The sequence below is a fragment of the Plecotus auritus genome (genome assembly GCF_963455305.1).
Source record: "Plecotus auritus genome assembly, chromosome: 6".
NCBI classification, from domain to species: domain Eukaryota; kingdom Metazoa; phylum Chordata; class Mammalia; order Chiroptera; family Vespertilionidae; genus Plecotus; species Plecotus auritus.
Window position 1 is genome coordinate 25,336,130 of NC_137773.1, and position 18,086 is coordinate 25,354,215.

The following is an 18,086-nucleotide window of genomic DNA, read 5'->3' on the forward strand; positions in this document are numbered from 1 at the left end:
AGAGATTAAGCATGCTGTCTTCCCTCCTGACCAAGGGAATGATAAATTAGGAATGGAATCAGAATTTTAAACGTGTGGGCACAAAATAAATAATCATTCTTTCTGCCTATTCCAACCTTCTCATTTCCTCCTATAATCTCATTTCTCCTATTAAAGGATTGAAAGGGAGGTTTATGTCCTTTCTGGAAAACACTTGTAAAATTATAAGAAACCGTTTCTACATTAGAGAATTTAAAAAAAGTCAAGAACTAATCAGCTGTGGATTTCAGTAGTGGCTCTTGGCTTTGTTTGGATCATAAACCCAGCATTTGCAGACAGTGATAAAGAAACCACTTGATGTAGTGATATAACATAAATTTACTGTTCATCTTGTCTACTTTGTATCTGAGATGATAAACACCAAATTCCTAAATGCATGTTATAACTAGAAGGCAAAATTTGTAAAATTCATGCTAAATAAAGACATGCAAGCTGTAGCAAACAGGAATCTTTCTAAGCCACAGGAATTTACATGAACTTAAAATCATTTTCAAATATTAAAAACAAAGCCTATAAAGTCAAAATCATCAAAGTTTTCTAAATGTGTGATATATAGCCAAAGTAAACTTTATTTCCAAATATGAAAGTGCCTGCCCATCTAAGCTGTTTAATAGGGAAAAATAGTCTTTTTTAGCCTTACGATGTACTGTAATAAAAATATTTAAATTGTTCAGCAGGAAATTTGAAATAGAAAAGAGAGAAAATGCAAATTTCATAAAAAGACTTAACTCCATTATGTATAACTTCAAATGTGTTGTTCCAAAAAGTAAATTATTTGAACCACAATTTTATAAAAATTGGCTACAGTAATAAATAAATTATAATAAATAAAAATGTGAGGGTAGCTACTGGGGCGGGGGAGTGCACCTAATAAAAACACAGTTTGAGGGCATTTTTTAATAAAATTGAAATTTACCAGTGAAGGCTACATGAAAATAATTGTAACCTTCAGCTTGAAAATGCCTACTGAAGGAGATAACAGTATTTCACCAAAAGTCAATGTCCTTCACAGGCTTTTGGCTCAGCAAGTAGTTACCTTTAAATTTTTACTATGCAGCTACTGATTCGATTAGAGCAGTGGTTGGCAAACTGCGGCTCGCGAGCCACATGCAGCTTGCGAGCTGCGGTTTGCCGCTCTGTTGACTAATGAGTTTGCCAACCACTGGATTAGAGAATCCAAAGAACAAAGAAAAATTCCAACATATCAGCATGATACTGGTACTGATCTTACTCTTCAATTACACAGTTAAAATGTGATTTTAAAAAACTGTATAAACAATATACTTTATAAGAATCTACAGTGGAAGTCATGAAGAATGTGATAAAACTTCATTAACCAACCACTTCTCAGAATGTGAATTTAATAATACTATATTTAAACCCTTACTTTAAAGATTTCTGCTTTCATGGCCTAGTGAGTAATTGATTATGCATTCTTTAAGCTAGCTGAGAAAGTTTTACTTTATTTTAAAATTTAGTAATGGTACAGAACCAAACCTATAATTTAAGAATTAAAATTTTACAACCACAAGAAAATAAAGCTGAATATATTAGGGTTATTTAGAAGTAATGTCTATTTAATTTCTTATTTTAATTAACACATTCTGGGCACAACTGTAATCACTTTATAAGGAAAAAGACTAAAAAAATGTAAAGTACCGGAACTGCGGGAGGCTAAAGTCACCACACAGAGAGATACCAATTCTTTCCTCACTAGAGAATCTCATAATACTAGCGTATCAGTGATTGACAACTGTCAGACTGAACTGATTGACAGGTCACACAACAAAAAACTGTAAAGTCTACCACTTGTTATAAAACAGAATACATAAAATAGTTACATAAAAAAGTGTTTAGGGAAAAAATATTAGTTACAAATGCAGAGAGAAAAACATTCAGTTTGTATAAAAGCAATCATATAAATCATACAATATCAATCATCTATTTACTTGATTTTCCTTAATCAAATAAGTTATAACTAAAAGTCAAAAGTAGCAAACAATTCATTAACATATTTCTAACACAACACATAAAATGTTTAAGTAGAATCTAATTTTGCATTTTCTCTGCAAAGCATAATGGCTTTACAAAAAAATATTAATACTGAAATAATTTTGGAAAAATATACTTTTGAAACCAAATAAATCAGGAAATTTCAGATTATTTCTGAAAAAAAAGTTATTTCATCTAATACCATTGCTATTTTCAATGAAAGATACTTCTTCCCAACAAGAGTGGTATTACCTCCCTAACAACATTTAATAGAATTTGTAGTGTTTTAACTTCCTGGAACAAGAGGCAATTCTAAAGGTCAAGAATGATTAGGCTTCAGAGGTTTTCCCTCCATGCACAAAGCATACAGGGACACTAAGAGCAGTGGCTGCTTGTTTTGATGGCTCACACACCACTGGTGCCATCTCCCTACCCGTCGGCCTCCCCAGTGGTGAGCTCCTCTCCACTCCCGACACTGCTATCAAATGACATTTGAAATTCATTAATCTTTAATAGCTGACCTTTAATTCTGATAAGCAATAATTTATATGTAAGACATGTTTACTAAAAGATTAGAAAGTCACTAAAATGCTTTTAGAGGGCAAAAAAGATGAAGAAGGCTCTGAAACTTAAATGTTACCACCTATAAAGAATCTTGGAATCTTAGCAGGCACTTAGCTGGCCAGTGAACAGATAAGCCTAACAACCAGTTCTGGGTTTACCTGGCATCTCAGTATTAATAAAATTTAAAGCAACCCTTTGTAGTTTAGTGAAGCTACTAAAATAAGCATTATGGAAAGTGATAGAATATACACATATAAATAATTATCAAAGTCAATTTAAAAGGCTAAACAGTAAATGTGGGTCCTATTACTACTTATGCTCATGAATGAGACAAGAAACACAGCACCAGCTTAGTCCCTCCCTATTCGCACTCCCATCAATCACACCACTGGAACGAAAACCATCTTACCTTCTCACCTCTGGTCTTCGAATCTTCTTTCTCTTTTTTTCTTGCAGCTGCCACAAATTCATTAAACAAGGCTTCTCGATCTTTCATCTTTTCAATTGCTTTGAATCTTGAATCTTTAGCATGCTTGGCTGCAAATTCACTAAAAGTTGCTCTGTAACAAAATGGCAAGTGTGCTAACTTTGACAGAGCTATTTCTGCTTGTAGAAAGGAATAGCAGAAGATACCATTTTTCCAGCAAGAATGTGTGCCAAAGAGACACTGAGTCCCAATATCTGCTTAAACACTGAACAGTGAGCTACAGAAAGGAGTACAAAGGGCTAAAGGGTGAAAATGTGGTTAGAGATCTGTTTACTATCAGAATGGTGGTAGAAAGATCCACACATCAGAAAGCAAAGAATGTGTGGGCTTCAAGAGACTTAACCTAGTTAAGAGGAGGCCAAGTCCTGCTTCTAGCCATGATGGAATACCTTTTATTGAATTAGCTCTTCTTCCATAAGCAACTATAAAACAGGACAAAATACACAAGGCAACTGATTTCACGCACTGGACAACAGGTAGAATAAAGCTGAGGTAAGCCCCATTGCCCTCTGCCTTGGGTCAATTTCCAAGGTACTAAGAGCTAGTGTTCAAGCAGAGTACAATGGTAGAAACAGCAAAGATCAGAGTTTGGGTGCTAAATGCCAGAGAAAGAAGCCACAGAGAGGGTGCCCCAAAAGAACATCACATAGGATTCCCCATGAGTCCCCAGCCAAGGCCAAGCTGTACAGAGCAGAAAAAGACCACTCCTGTACCAAGCTGCTACGTGGTTAAGAGCAAAAGAGAGAGGCTAGAGACTGAGAAGTGCGCTCTCTCTCTCTCTCTCTCTCTCTCCCCCCTCCCCCCCCTCCCCCTTCTTCCATCCCTTCCACTCTAAAAAAAAAAAAAAAAAAAAATTCACAAGGGAGACAAAGTTGGAAGGTTAAGAAAACTATTTTTCAGTTTCTGAGATACACACTAACAAAGCATAAAATCAAACCTAAAATTTCTGTGATGCACCAATAATTGAACTGCCTGCTAAAACAAGAATTCATATTCTTCAGAGAAAAATAACCCACTCGAGCCTCTACCCGTTATTCACAATTTCCAATATTCAATTAAAAATCACTAAACAGCCCCCGCTGATTTGATTCCCAGTTGGGGCGTATACAGCAGGTAACAGATAAATGTTTCTTTTCCCCCTCCTCTGTCCCCACCCCCATTCCTCTTCCCCTCTCTCTAAACTCGATAAACATATCCTCAAGTGAGGATTAAGTTAAAAAAAAAATCACTAAATATACATTTCTTTGTATGTGATCCATAGAAAAATACTTAAAAGCCAACAGAAGCCAAACCCAAGATACCCAGATGTTTTAGACAAACTAATTATACTGAAAGAATTAAAAGGAGGTTCAAAGAGTTGAAAACATGGTCAATGAACAAACAGGGAGTCTGAGCAGAGAGATATGGAAAATATAAAAAAGAAACTGACAGGAAAAGTTAACTTAATGGGCTTAACATGAGAGTAGAGATAATAGTCAATAACTAGAAGTTAGAGCAGTAACAATTATCTCATCAGAAGAGGATAGTATAGAAAAAATATTGGAGGGAGGGGGAGAACAGTCTCAGAAGCATGTGAGATTATAACACTTTGATATATGTATAATTAGAACCTTAAAAGAGAAAAAAGTGAATCGGGGCAGAAAAAATACTGACCAAGACTTCCCAAATTTAATGAAAACCAAAAATGGATTGATCCAAAAAGCTAAGCAAACACCAAGCAGGCTAAATACAAAGATGAAGTGAATGAGCGCTAATGAAGGTAGGTATAAAAAATAAGTTTCTCCATGATAAAAAGTATTTTTAAAGCTTTCATGTATTTGGATATATTTTAGTATTTGAAGCTTTTACCTTATATAAGAATTTGCTTATAATAAACATTCCCATATTTAGAATGTTTTTAGAGGGGAAAAAAATAAAGCAATAAACAAAGATTACAGACTTTAATTATAAAGAAAAAACTGGCTGGTTAACTTCAGAATCTGAAACATCAACTGAAGATTTACACCACTCAGAGCTAACATTTGCTATTTGCTATTTTTAAGCATTGCTAACCAAAGTCAGATTTTGATAATCTTTTATATGGAACTGATATTACAATATGTAATGTCATTAATTCAACATATTTAACAAAAGGATATATTATAAACCTGGTTTGAACAATGGATACATGACCATAATGAAATTCTAAGGTAAAATAAAAGTGTATCCCAGAAAAGGCATAGCGTGTTATCCATTAAATATATTTTTCTCTTCATGATAAATCAAGCATCTTGCTTTATAATTTTAGAAAAAGCAATACTATGATTAAAAAATAAACCTTTTTAAATATGTAAAATTAACATGTAAAAATGAAAACTCAATTATTTTAACTTATTTATATTGCTTATAAGTAAAATAATTAATATGTTTTATCAGAACAGACTAAAATGAAGTTTTAGCATTAAGTTCCCATGGAAATGTTTTTATTTGACTCATCTCTTAACTCTAAAAAGCACTACTTTCTAACAGACAATTGAAGAGGTAGAAAAACTGCTGTTGATTTGGATAAAGGAAAAGCAGTTAGCCAGTGACAGCCATTTCAGAGGCAGTGATATATGAGTAAGAGTTTTTGTTTTTTTTTGTGGGGTTTTTTGAAAAGGAGAGGGGTGGAGTGGTTGGTGGTAAGGGATTGGGAAAATTACAATGAACAAGAGGTGACCTGAAATCTCTATTTATAAAGAAAAGAGACATAGAAGAGATAGGCACTAAAGTTAAGTAATTCTCCCGTCATTCTTTCCCTTGGAACAAACTCCAGGCTTTGTATCTACAGACTCTACTAAAGAATTCTGTGGCACTAGTCTTTTTTCCAAATCAAAGAGAAACTTAGGTCAGTGGACAGTATTCCTCATTTTCTGCTACTTCATCAAAATTGGTCCTAATCTTTGTGCTAGCATTAAATGTAATGATATAGCAATACAGCAAAATTAGCCAAGTGCTAAAATGTCTAGTTATGTGCCTGATGGCTTTATTTTCTGAAAGTTAATTCCAATCAATAACAATTCTATCTGCTCCTAAAGAACATCAGGAGGGTACTGAGATAAAGCAAGACTTCATTCATCAAACCCACAAAAGGAAAACACGTTTGGAGTCTCAATTATTCCCAGGATCCATAAAGGGTTTTAATAAGTAGTTATGTTTTGCTGAATCATTTGAAAATAAGCTATAGATACTACGGGACTCCATCTATAAATATTTCAGCATACATCTCTTGAGTAAATCCTTTTGCTCCCTAACCACAATACTCAAGAAAATTACTAATTCTCTAATTATCCTGTGTTAACAGTCCATGTTCAAATTTCCTCAACTGCCTCCAAAAATGTTCTTTACAACCCAGTCTCAACTACTGTGAGCCACGAACTCACCCTTTGGATTAAGAAAAAGCCAGAGCCCCACTGGAGAGTCTGAAGCTCTACCACCCCTGAAGAGTATGCATGCTTCACAGCCACAACTCCTCTACTGGCTTTATTTCTGACATTTGTGTTAATGCCACAGGAGTGTTCTCTTCATATTTCACATATAAAATTGTAATCCCAAGTGTACTTTCTCAAACAACACCACTCCACTGACAAAAATAACTGTTTAAACAAGATGAACTTTTATAAAAAGTGCCACTTACATATAAGCACAACCAACAGACTCAAGACACTGGGGCAGGGGACGAGGGCAAGTACTGGGGGGGTAGGGGAGGCCGGGCGGAGGTCAGTGAGGGGGAAAAAAAAAAGAGACATATGTACTACTATTTGTAATACCTTAAACAATAAAATTTAAATAAATAAATAAATAAATAATAAAATTAGAAGGAAAAAAAAAAGTGCCACTTAACTGAGACTCTCTTAATCTGCCCTAGAGTTTCAGAAATGCTCCATGTTCTGAGGTGTTCACACCACCTACCACCACATCTAAGGCATAAATAAGAAAGTAATTGTCCCTGCCTGGACTCTTTGGTGTAACACTGGAATCTAGTTGAAATCCCACATTCACTTAGGCAAGTTACCTAACTTGCTTATGTCTTACTTTCCTTATCTGTAAAATAGGTATGATATGGGTACCTAAATCATATTGGTTGTTTTAAAGATTTAATGAGATAATATGTGTGTGTTGTGTGTATACTTACACACACACACAAGCACTTTATACATACATACACATACACACACACACACACACACACACACACACACACACGAATCTTTAAGCACAAAAAAATAACCAATACTTGATGCTATTATAATGCTAGGGACATAAGTTTAAAATGTCTCATTTTCTTCAGCCCATTACATATATTAAATACATATTAATAATTAGTTGAAGACATAGGACAAAACCATAATTTAGATACTTAGAAAACTGAAAGGTCCCTTCACCACTTCAATCAAAATAATGTCCCTGCTCTGCAATTTATTGTATGTAAAACTAAGAAGACAGGGACATCTTTTCTATGGTTTACCAGTTTTTATAGAAGAAAACTTGTTCCCACAGGAAAACATGTAAAACAAAAGTGCCCTTCTGAAAACCAATGCCTCTCAGAGCGCTCCAGGGATTCCTCAAGGAAATACATTAGGAATGAACATTAGAAAGATAGAAACCAATGATCAAATAAGCTTTCTATATTCAAATCTCCAAATGACCATTTATGTATTTAAAATTTTTTAGCTGATCTTAAGAGAAAACACACATATTTTGATAGTTGACAGTAATGAACCACATACCTTGGATTAAATTTTGCTTCTTCCATCATTTTTTTGAAATCCTCCTTGGCTTGCATTATTTTGTTTTTCTTTTCCCTGCGTTCTTCCTCCGCCCTGGTCTTTACATACTGATCAAAAACCTATCACAAAAATAAACCAATTTGACAAGTTAGTCTTTCATATAGGTAATTTAACTACAAACTATGGAATCTATTTAAAAAAACAAACACACTAAGTCCCTATCTAAGTCCAATCTATAATAAGAAAATATAGATGATCAAGTATATGCAGATTATCTCTAGCAAATCTCATTTTAAAGCTTCAGCTGACATGACAGTATTACAGAAGCATACAGCCCTCTGCTTAGGCTTCCAGAATAGAAAAAAGTTAAAAGCCCCTTTAATCTTAATTTTCCCTGATTACAAATTGAATACATGTTTATTAAAAAATTTCAAGCAATTTAGAAATGTTTAAGAGAAATAACAATCCTCCCAAATCCCTTCTAGATAAAACATTAACAGTATGGAATCCATAGTTTAATTTTATTTCTGTGCTTCTCTTTAAGATATAATTTTCACCAAAATAACCATGCCTTACATCTATTGTATAATATTTTTCCCCACTTAATAACGTATAGTCAAGTATAAACTGAATATACACATCTATTTCCTGCCTTCGACAAATACTATTAAATGACAGTAGAGGAATTCCTTTTTTAAAGTCACAAGAACAGGAAAATGGAAAAAACTCTGGAAGATGAAAAGATGGACAAGTGGTAAGGGATTTGGCAAAGCGGACCCTAAAACCAGCAGTCAAGAAAACAAAGGAATTAATGAAAAACAATCTCTTAAAGACCAAGAATTTACCAACTTTGATTAAAATCACTAGATACTCAAAAGAAAAACAGGAAATATTTTTTTTAAGTTCTTAGTTTATTAATCCTCTCATGAAAAAAGTACACAATCACCACAGATAAAGCCACTGAATAATCTTTGCTCCTTCTTGTCCCATCTCCAGCTCACTTTTTGCAGCACCAACATTGGCCTTTGCTGTCCCCCTGACTTCATTCTGTTCTTGCATTACTTTCTTTTTTTTTAATCTTATTTACTCCTTTCTGTTTTTTGTTATTATTTTTATTTTTATTTTTTTTAAATTGTTTGAAGTATTACCAATAGTAGTACATATGTCTCCTTTTTTTTCCCCATTGACCTCCCCCCGGCCTCCCCGTACATGCCTTTACTTGCCCCCCCTCTTCCCCCCCAGTGTCTTGTATCCATTCTTGCATTACTTTCTGTTCTCCTGAGTTGTTCTTCTCATACAGTCCATGTCTTACAAGTCTATGTTTGGGTTCATTTTTCTTTGCATAATTCAAGGAATCATAAATCATGACAAAGCCAGTTGTCTTGCCACCACCAAAATGGGTTCTAAATCCACACACATAGATGACATCTGGTGTGTCCTTACACATTTTGGCTAATTTCTCCTGGATTTCTCTTGGGTACCGTTGTCTTCCCCAGGTGAAAGATGTCAATGGCCATTTGTTACTGCTGAAGTAGTCTGTCATGCATGAACTTCTTGGTTCAGATACTTTGTCTTTCATGATGAGGCTGATCTTCAAGCAGCAAGGGAGGAAAAAGGAACTTTTTTTTTTTTTTTTTTAAGAGAATCCTCAACAGCTCAGGAATTAGTGGTACCAGACACACATGGAAGTGAGAGTGGGGGTACCGCCACAATAAGGCTATTTAGGAGGTGGTAGAATCACTAGGTTCCCCCCTCACCAAGTTTACGTTATCTGGGGGCACTGCCACTACTGAACTTCAGTAAAAGGCAAGTGCTTATTACCTAAGGCAAGTGCTTACTCCTAGGGCAGTGGTTGGCAAACTGCGGCTCACGAGCCACATGCGGCTCGTGAGCCGTGGTTTGCCGCTCTGTTGACTAATGAGTTTGCCGCTGTCCTAGGGCAATATAATCAAAAGAAATCAATCTCTCTCTCTCTCTCCCCCCTGCCCTTCTCCCTCCCTCCCACTCTACCTAAAATCAATGGAAAAATATCCTCAGGGTGAGGATTAACTAAGAAAAATCCAATCAAAAGAAGGAAGCATTTCCCTGAGTTCTGTGAGTTGTTATGGCAAATTAATAAACCTGAAGAGAGGGTCGCGGGAACCCTTGAAATGCAGCCAAGATAAAGAGACCTACTACTTGCGACTGGAGTCTTATAGGACTGAGATCTAATCTGTGAGATCTGATGCTAACGCCTCGTAGACAGTGTCAGAATTCAATTTAATTGCAGGACACCACGCTGGTGCTGGAGAACTGAATGGTTCAGGGAAAAAATGTACACATTTGATGTCCAAGTATTCAGTGTATAGGGGAATAGTTTTCCCTTTTCAACAGATCTCCATTATTTGATTCTTACATCAATATAATACAATTTATAATTTGATACTGATTCAGTAAACAGTGGCCTAGATGGACAGTTGACAATCATGAGTAATTATACTGATAATGTATTAACATACTATAACACTGTCACTCATACAACTCGGAGCAATATACACTATATGAAAATACTTTTATTTTAAATTTTGAAATGTTAGCATAACTTCTCCCTAAACCAGAGCTTAACATCCTGTACAGAAATGGTCTGGTTATTTTCTAAAAATGTCACACATTTTAATCTGTCAAAACAAAACTGTGCCTGATCAAGGTGGGGGGAAATGGATGGAAAGACACTTTGCTTGGGGTGGATGGGCGCACGATGCAGTGTGCAGATGATGTTTTGTTGAGTTGTACACTTGAAACCTGTATTTTTTTTTAACTAATGTCACCCCAATAAATTCAATAAAAAATAAGATTAAATAAGGAAAATCATAAGTTAAAATTTATGGTAATAATTACATAAAACACGTCTTTCACAATGATATGTGTGTGTGTGTGTGTGTGTGTGTGTGTGTGTGTGTGTATATCTACAGATAACTAAAAAAGACAAAACTGAAAGAGATGTAATTCTACACTGAAGCATTTTTAATGAAATTGTTAGGTTTTTCAAATCAAAGCACAAATTTGAGATATGAAGTTATCACATGCAAGTATATAATCTAGCACTTAAATGGCTACTCGTTGATTTTATACTCCCAAGAGAATATTTCACACAAAAGAACTGAAAAATATATATATTAAATTCAAATGTTAACTTCTTCTTTCTCTCATTTCTTACATTCCAGTTGTAAGAAAAGAATTCTAAAAAGAGTTTTTACTTAAAATAGAATAGTGCTTGCCCTGGCCAGGTGGCTCAGCTGGTTGAAGCACGATTCCGTGCACTGAAAAGATTGTGGGTTTGATTCCCAGTCAGGGACATGCCTGGGTTGTGGATTCGATCTCCACAAGGGCGCATGCAGGAGACAACTAATCAGTGTTTCTCTCTCACATCCAAGTTTCTCTGTTTCTCTCTCCCTTCCTCTCTCTCTAAAATTGATAAGAATATATCCTTGGGTGAGGAGTAAAAAAAAAAGAATGCTTAATACTTTTACTCTTCTTAAGTGTAACTCCAGTAAAGAGGTAACACCATCAACTTACAAAATATTTCCAAACATGAGAATATGTACTTGTAATTTCACTCACTCAGAAACTCTCACAATCAGTGCTATAAAGTTTTAAGTCATAAAAATTTTGAAGTTTTCAAGGATATTTCGGTTAAGCATTGTTCTAGGAACTACATTTAGAGCAATGCACAAGACAACATTCCTCATCTCACAAAATTTATATTCTGCAGAAGCAAGAGACAGATGATAATTTTAGACAATAAGAGCTATAAATGCTATGACGATAGTAAAGAAGGCAAGGAGATAGGTTGATCAGAAGGCATTTAGACAAGTACCTGCATGAAAAATCTGGAGTAAAAAATTCCCAGGCAGAGGGAATAAAAAGTACCAGAATGTACCTGACTGGCTTGTTCAAGGCATATCAAGGCCAATGTGGCTAGAATGAATAAATTTAAGAAAAGAACTTCAAGAAATGTGCAGGCATAAGTATATGTAGATGATTATAGGCCATAATAAAGTTTCATTTTATCCTAAACAAAATGGATTTTAAGCAAAACAATACTGCCTTAACTTCAAAAGTAGCCTGGCTGCTGTGTAGGGAAAAAAACTTGACTTTGGAGGAGCAAAAATGGAAGGCAGCAAGGAGCTCAATGAGGGGTTACACAGATGATGAAAGTTGACCATGGTGGTGGCTTGGATTAGGGTGTTAGTGAGTTGGAGTTAGATGAGCTTATGGAGGTAGATTTGCTGATAGATTTGAAATGTACATTGGGTCTCAAGTAAAGAATTAAGGTTGATTTACAAATTTAAGAATTATGGTTTTGATAGGGCCATAACTCAGGTGGGAATGAGACCATCACACTAATCGATTGTTTTTGTTTTGTTTAGTTTTTTTAAAGACTACTGTGCTTGAAATGCAGATGATACAAATATATTTAGAAAGCTATGTCTTTATTATAAGCACTAAAATATGTCTGGCACACTCTAAATTTCCTCTTTTCATAAAAAGTCTGCAACTAGGTGAAACCAAGATGGCAGCATAGGTAAACACCTAAACTGCTGCATTGCACAACAATTTCAAACTACAACTAAAAGACAAAACAGACATCATCCAGAACCACAGGAAGGCTGGCTGAGTGGAAATTCTACAGCTAGAAGGAAAGAGAAAAGCACACTGAGACTCAGAGGAGCTGCAGGAGGCAGAGGTACTGAGACGCGTGTGTGCACAGAGAGGACTGGCAACTGAGTGCACAGCTGGCTTTCTCAAGCGGGAGGGAGACAAAAGCTCCCAACTGCTCTGAATTCCAGTTCTGGGCGAGACTCTGGGGACCCAGACTCATTCGGGGAGAACCGGACTGTCTGTCAGCAGGCGGAACTCGAGGGCAGCTTTCTCTCAGAGGTGCTTGCAGCGATTACCATGGGACACTGAGACACAGGGGCCTCTTAGGGCAGGGCTGACGGGAAACCAATGCTGTCTGCTCCACCTTGAGACTCCGCCCCATCCAAGCTGAGCACAGAGGCTTTTGCAAGTCTTATCTCATAAGGATATCTCCAGCACATAAGTTCTCCCAGCGTAGAAACAGCTGATCCTCACAGCCAATTGGCCTGGAGGTCAATTCCTCCCAGTGATAACAACAACAATCAAGGCTTAACTACAAGACTGTGCACACAGCCCACAAAGGGGTGCACCAAGAGTGTCCACCTCAGGTAACTGGGGAGGCTGAGCCACTGGGCCCTATAGGACACCTAGCACACAAAGCCACTCTATCAACTCAGGGAAGCAGCCAAAATGCGGAGACAAAGAAAAAAGGTCACAAATGAAAGAAATGGAGGAAAGCAAAGACTGGATATAGAGTTCAAAACCACAGTTATAAGGTTTTTCAAGAATTTTCTAGAAAAGGCTGATAAATTTAGCGAGACCCTCGAGGATATGAAAAAGGACCAACTAGAAATTAAGCATACACTGACTGAAATAAAAAATAATATACAGAGATCCAACAGCAGACTAGAGGATCGCAAGAATCAAGTCAAAGATTTGAAATACAAAGAAGCAAAAAACACCCAACTGGAAAAGCAAAAAGAAAAAAGAATCCAAAAATATGAAGATAGTGTAAGGAGCCTCTGGGACAACTTCAAGCGTACCAACATCAGAATTATGGGGGTGCCAGAAGAAGAGAGAGAGAGCAAGATACTGAAAACCTATTTGAAGAAATAATGACCAAAAACTTCCCCCACCTGGTGAAAGAAATAGACTTGTAAGTCTAGGAAGCGCAGAGAACCACAAACAAAAGGAATCCAAAAAGGACCACACCAAGACACATCATAATTAAAATGCCAAGAGCAAAAGACAAAGAGAGAATATTAAAAGCAGCAAGAGAAAAACAGTTAGTTACCTACAAGGGAGCACCCACACGACTGTCAGCTGATTTCTCAACAGAAACTATGCAGGCCAGACAGGAGTGGCAAGAAATATTCAAAGTGATGAATAGCAAGAACCTACAACCAAGATTACTCTACCCAGCAAAGCTATCATTCAGAAGTGAAGGGCAGATAAAGAGCTTCACAGATAAGAAAAAGCTAAAGGAGTTCATCACCACCAAACCAGTATTATATGAAATGCTGAAAGGTATTCTTTAAGAAGAGGAAGAAGAGGAAAAAGGTAAAGATAAAAATTATGAACAACAAATACATATCTATCAACAAGTGAATCTAAAAATCAAATCTGATGAACAGAATAAACTGGTGAATATAATAGAATCAGGGGCATAGAAAGGGAGTGGACTGACAATTCTCGGGGGGAAAGGGGTTTGGGAGGTGCAGGAAGAGATTGGACAAAAATCGTACACCTATGGATGAAGACAGTGTGTGTGGGGGGTAAGGGCAGAGGGTGGGGTGGGAACCAGGTGGAGGGGAGCTATGGGGGAAAAAAGAGGAACAATTGTAATAATCTGAACAATAAAGATTTATTAAATTTAAAAAAAGTCTACAACTAGACCTACATGCAGAATGATACAAAATGTGTATAGAATTATTCCAACCATTAAGTTATAAATATGAAAGATGGCACTACTGTTATCAAATGAAATCTTTTAGCTCAACAGAGCACTTACAGCCAGTGGTTCAATATACTCACCACTTTAGAGAGATCAGTGTTGGGGTAATCCAGGTAATTCAGAAATTATAGAAATTGGAAGTATGCAATACTTTAGAGGAAGAAGCAATCACCCTGAGATGATATGTGTTACTAAATCATCACAGGATTAAATGGCAATGAAGCGTCCATTTTAAGAGATGCCACTCAGATGTGAACTTGATGGGTATAGTGTGTTTAAGACAGAAACATGCCTCCAAGTATTTTCTGTTCAGAAGACACACTGGCGCGCGCGCGCATATTAGTACATATCAGCCAGGAAGGCTATAAACCAGTGTTCAATGCTGATCCTGCCTGTTAGGTAGAACTTTAAGTGGTCATTTTTTTCCCTTTTCTTCATCTATAGTTTGCTATTTTTCTACTCCAAATTTGCATCATTTAGCTAATAAATTAATAAATGCATTTGAAATGAATTTTGAAACCTTCTTAGATATAACCTCAGTTTGTATGAGGCATAAGGATAAAATGTTCATGAGGCAATAGCTACATCCATTAGGGTAAAAATATTCAAGTACTTCTGAGGTAGAAATGTCCACACAGAGAAAGGATGACTGTGTTCTAAGATATGAGACTGTAGTTTTTTAAAGCACTGTCTTAGGAAAAGGAAAGAAAAAAGATGATACATTATTCCTTACAATTTAAAATTTATACTTGTAAGTGATAATACATTTTTAAAATAATGTTATTTTCCTTTTACCTGTTTTCGTTCTTTAGGGTTGAGAAGTAAGTACCGAGGATCAAAAACTATCTTGTGCAACTCCTTCTCCCATGTTGAAAAAGCAGACACCTTTAACATAAAAAATGTATTGCCCTTCATAAGTAAGTTGGCTCTAAAAACATAAAGGTCATATAATTTTGCTTGAAATCTACAGGACATCTGCTTAAAAAGGAGACATAATAAAAAGCACCCTGAATTTTCCATCACTAATAAATGACAAGCAGTGGGAGGTGAGTAATAGCAAATTTCCACACTAATTGGCTCTGAACATTTCTGTATTATATAAAAATAAGACACACCTAATTATTCATTAACATAGCCACTACTGTGTGACATTTTAAAATCAGTACTTCAGAAAAAGCCTTGAAGATCTGTATTTTAATTTCCCATGTTTGCTCCAATCTTGTGAACATTGTAATTTAAAACTGCACAATTTTAGTTATTCAAATGAGTCTGTGAATATAACCAAAAGAAATCCCTTCTCAATTAAGGTTCGTTAATAATAAGATCATAAAGTACCAGTTCTCCTTTAACCAAAAACCATTATGAAGATATTAAAGGAAGAATCGTATATACCTTACCTATCCTGAGTAGTCCGCCATTCTGCAATGTTAATACTCGTCTTAAATTACTCACCAAAATTTAATGACCCAATAAATGTTAAATATCAATTGTACTTAAAAGGACAGTAAGTGGCATTAAGTTAAACATTATATAATTAGCCAAGAAAATGGATGAGTGAAAAGATACAGTAATTTGATAGGCTTCCCTTCTCCCCCCCCCACAACATGAGCACTAACCTTAGATTTGACCTTTTAGCAAGACATATTTATATTACTTATACAAAACAGAAATATCTCCCCCAAAGATTGTTTTCTGACCCCTCTTTCTAGCAGCATGTCCTTGAACTGCTTCATTCGGGCCTCCAGAGGGACAATGGCCCTTTCTCGGGCAGCTTTAATTTCAGCTTCCATTGCAGCTTCTTTGTCTGAATCAATGTCTTTATTATCGTCTCTCCTATAAAAAATAAAAGATAAGGCATCAACTGACAAAATATTAATAAGAAATCTTACTAAAACCTTAAAATAAATGGAATGTTCAAGACTCACGACTGAGGAGCATATTTTTGGCAAAAACAAATTATACTGAGGGTATCTAATGAATTCTAAGGGACAAGCAACTTTCATTTTAATAATAAAGTTACAATAAGCTTCTAATGTTACAATGGCTACATTGTAAGAGAATATATATACTTTTGCTCTCCCTGACTAGTTGATATACAAAATGAACTACCTTACTTAAAAAACAAAAAACCACTTATCTCACATTGCAGTCAAACTCTACGTTTAGAATTAAACAGCACAGAATATAACTTTTAGTTCTTGAAATGATATAGAAAAAATAGCATTTTCTAAACTGTTTTATATTATAAATGCATAAAATATTTTTTAAATCTAATAAAAGTTAGTATAAGTCTTAGTAATCGCGAATATTTACTTTGAAAATAAAATTAAAATATCTGCAAACTTGGCCAAGTGGATATGTGAGATGTATACCTTACCTACCTGACATTTTTTTTTTACTCACTTTCTGGGTGATAAGTTGAGATTTAAGTTGAAGAACAGGTCCCAGAGAGCAACATAGGCCCAGGAGTAGTTAGGTGGAATTACAACTGTTCATCAATGACTAAACTACTTTTTCCTCCAAAAATGCACCTCAGGGCTAAGGATAACCCTGCTGCTGTATGGTACTCAAGGGAGATTGTGAACATGAAATCCAGTCACCTCTCAAAACATCTGCACTATGAAGAAGGCCCGTTCATGTGAATAATAAAAAAAAATTAAGTAATTCTATAGTAGTTGGGTGTGTTTGAACAGATCTTCCTTCTTAAATATGATCTGCTAAATATAAAAATGGTTCAGATTCCCTACAGAAACTTAAGGGAATTAGGAAAACAGAACATCAGAAAATTCAAAGTGAAGGTAGCCCAGGAAATTTAAATGAAACTAAGACTAACCCTCAAATATGGGAAGGGAGAGGTAATTAACAACTTAGGGAATGAATCAAAAGAAACAGAAGACATAATCCGTGACCTGTAGGAACTTATCGAGATAGTCTGTGACCTAATAAGATATGCACAAAACAAACAGGTAAAAGCAATTTGCTAAACAATATACCCTCTTATAATAACTTATTTATGAACTATTTAAATAGAGTTAAAGGAAATCCAAGAAATATAACGAAAACAACCTTTAGAGAATTACTAAATGAAAATGTCACAATACAAACTATCACTATCTATCTCAATAAAAGAAATAAAGAGAAACTAAGCCAGGAAAAAGAGGCTTTTAGCTTTGTACCTAAATAGAGAAGCTCGGGCAATCCACATAAAGGACTTCTTTGACATTCTCCTGATAAAAGCAGTTAAAAACCTTACAGAGTTGTCTATAAGAACAAACAATTAAAAACAACCTAAAAGTTTAACATTGCAGGAATATCCAAAATTATGGTACATAAAACAGAATACAGTCATTTATAATAACTAAGAAAACAAATATCTTACTCTAGATTTAAAAAAATACAAAATTAGTTAATTACAACTAATGAAAATACTTATACATTTGGTTAAGAACTAAAAAGTCAACTGAAAAATGTATGGTTGATTATGAGTGACTCTCTTTAATATTTTAATTTCTTTAATGTTGTTGCCAAAAGACATTTTAAAAAAAACAAAACAGCAACACACACATGCCCTTGATAGGGGTTGTCTTAATGTTTTGTTTTTTGCCATAATTTGGCTGCATTCAATCTGTCCTTTTCAGATAAGGACTACGATAAACTAGTCCAGGCGTCCTCAAATTACGGC

General features: G+C 35.4%; 1 protein-coding gene across 8 annotated transcripts in view; it reads right to left on the reverse strand.

Annotated features, from left to right (window-relative positions):
* TCERG1 (transcription elongation regulator 1) overlaps positions 1–18,086 on the reverse strand; it is a 60,163-nt gene that overhangs the window by 9,636 nt on the left and 32,441 nt on the right. For all 8 annotated transcript variants that reach the window (XR_013960965.1, XR_013960966.1, XM_080675719.1 and 5 more), the window contains 4 exons: positions 16,102–16,237; positions 15,200–15,289; positions 7,831–7,949; positions 3,005–3,155 (listed from right to left, as the gene is read on the reverse strand). Coding sequence is in view for 6 of the 8 variants with exons in the window: in XM_080675719.1 (XP_080531845.1) it covers positions 3,005–3,155; positions 7,831–7,949; positions 15,200–15,289; positions 16,102–16,237 (496 nt within the window). In the remaining 2 variants the exon portion in view is untranslated. The remainder of the gene's footprint in view (positions 1–3,004; positions 3,156–7,830; positions 7,950–15,199; positions 15,290–16,101; positions 16,238–18,086) is intronic.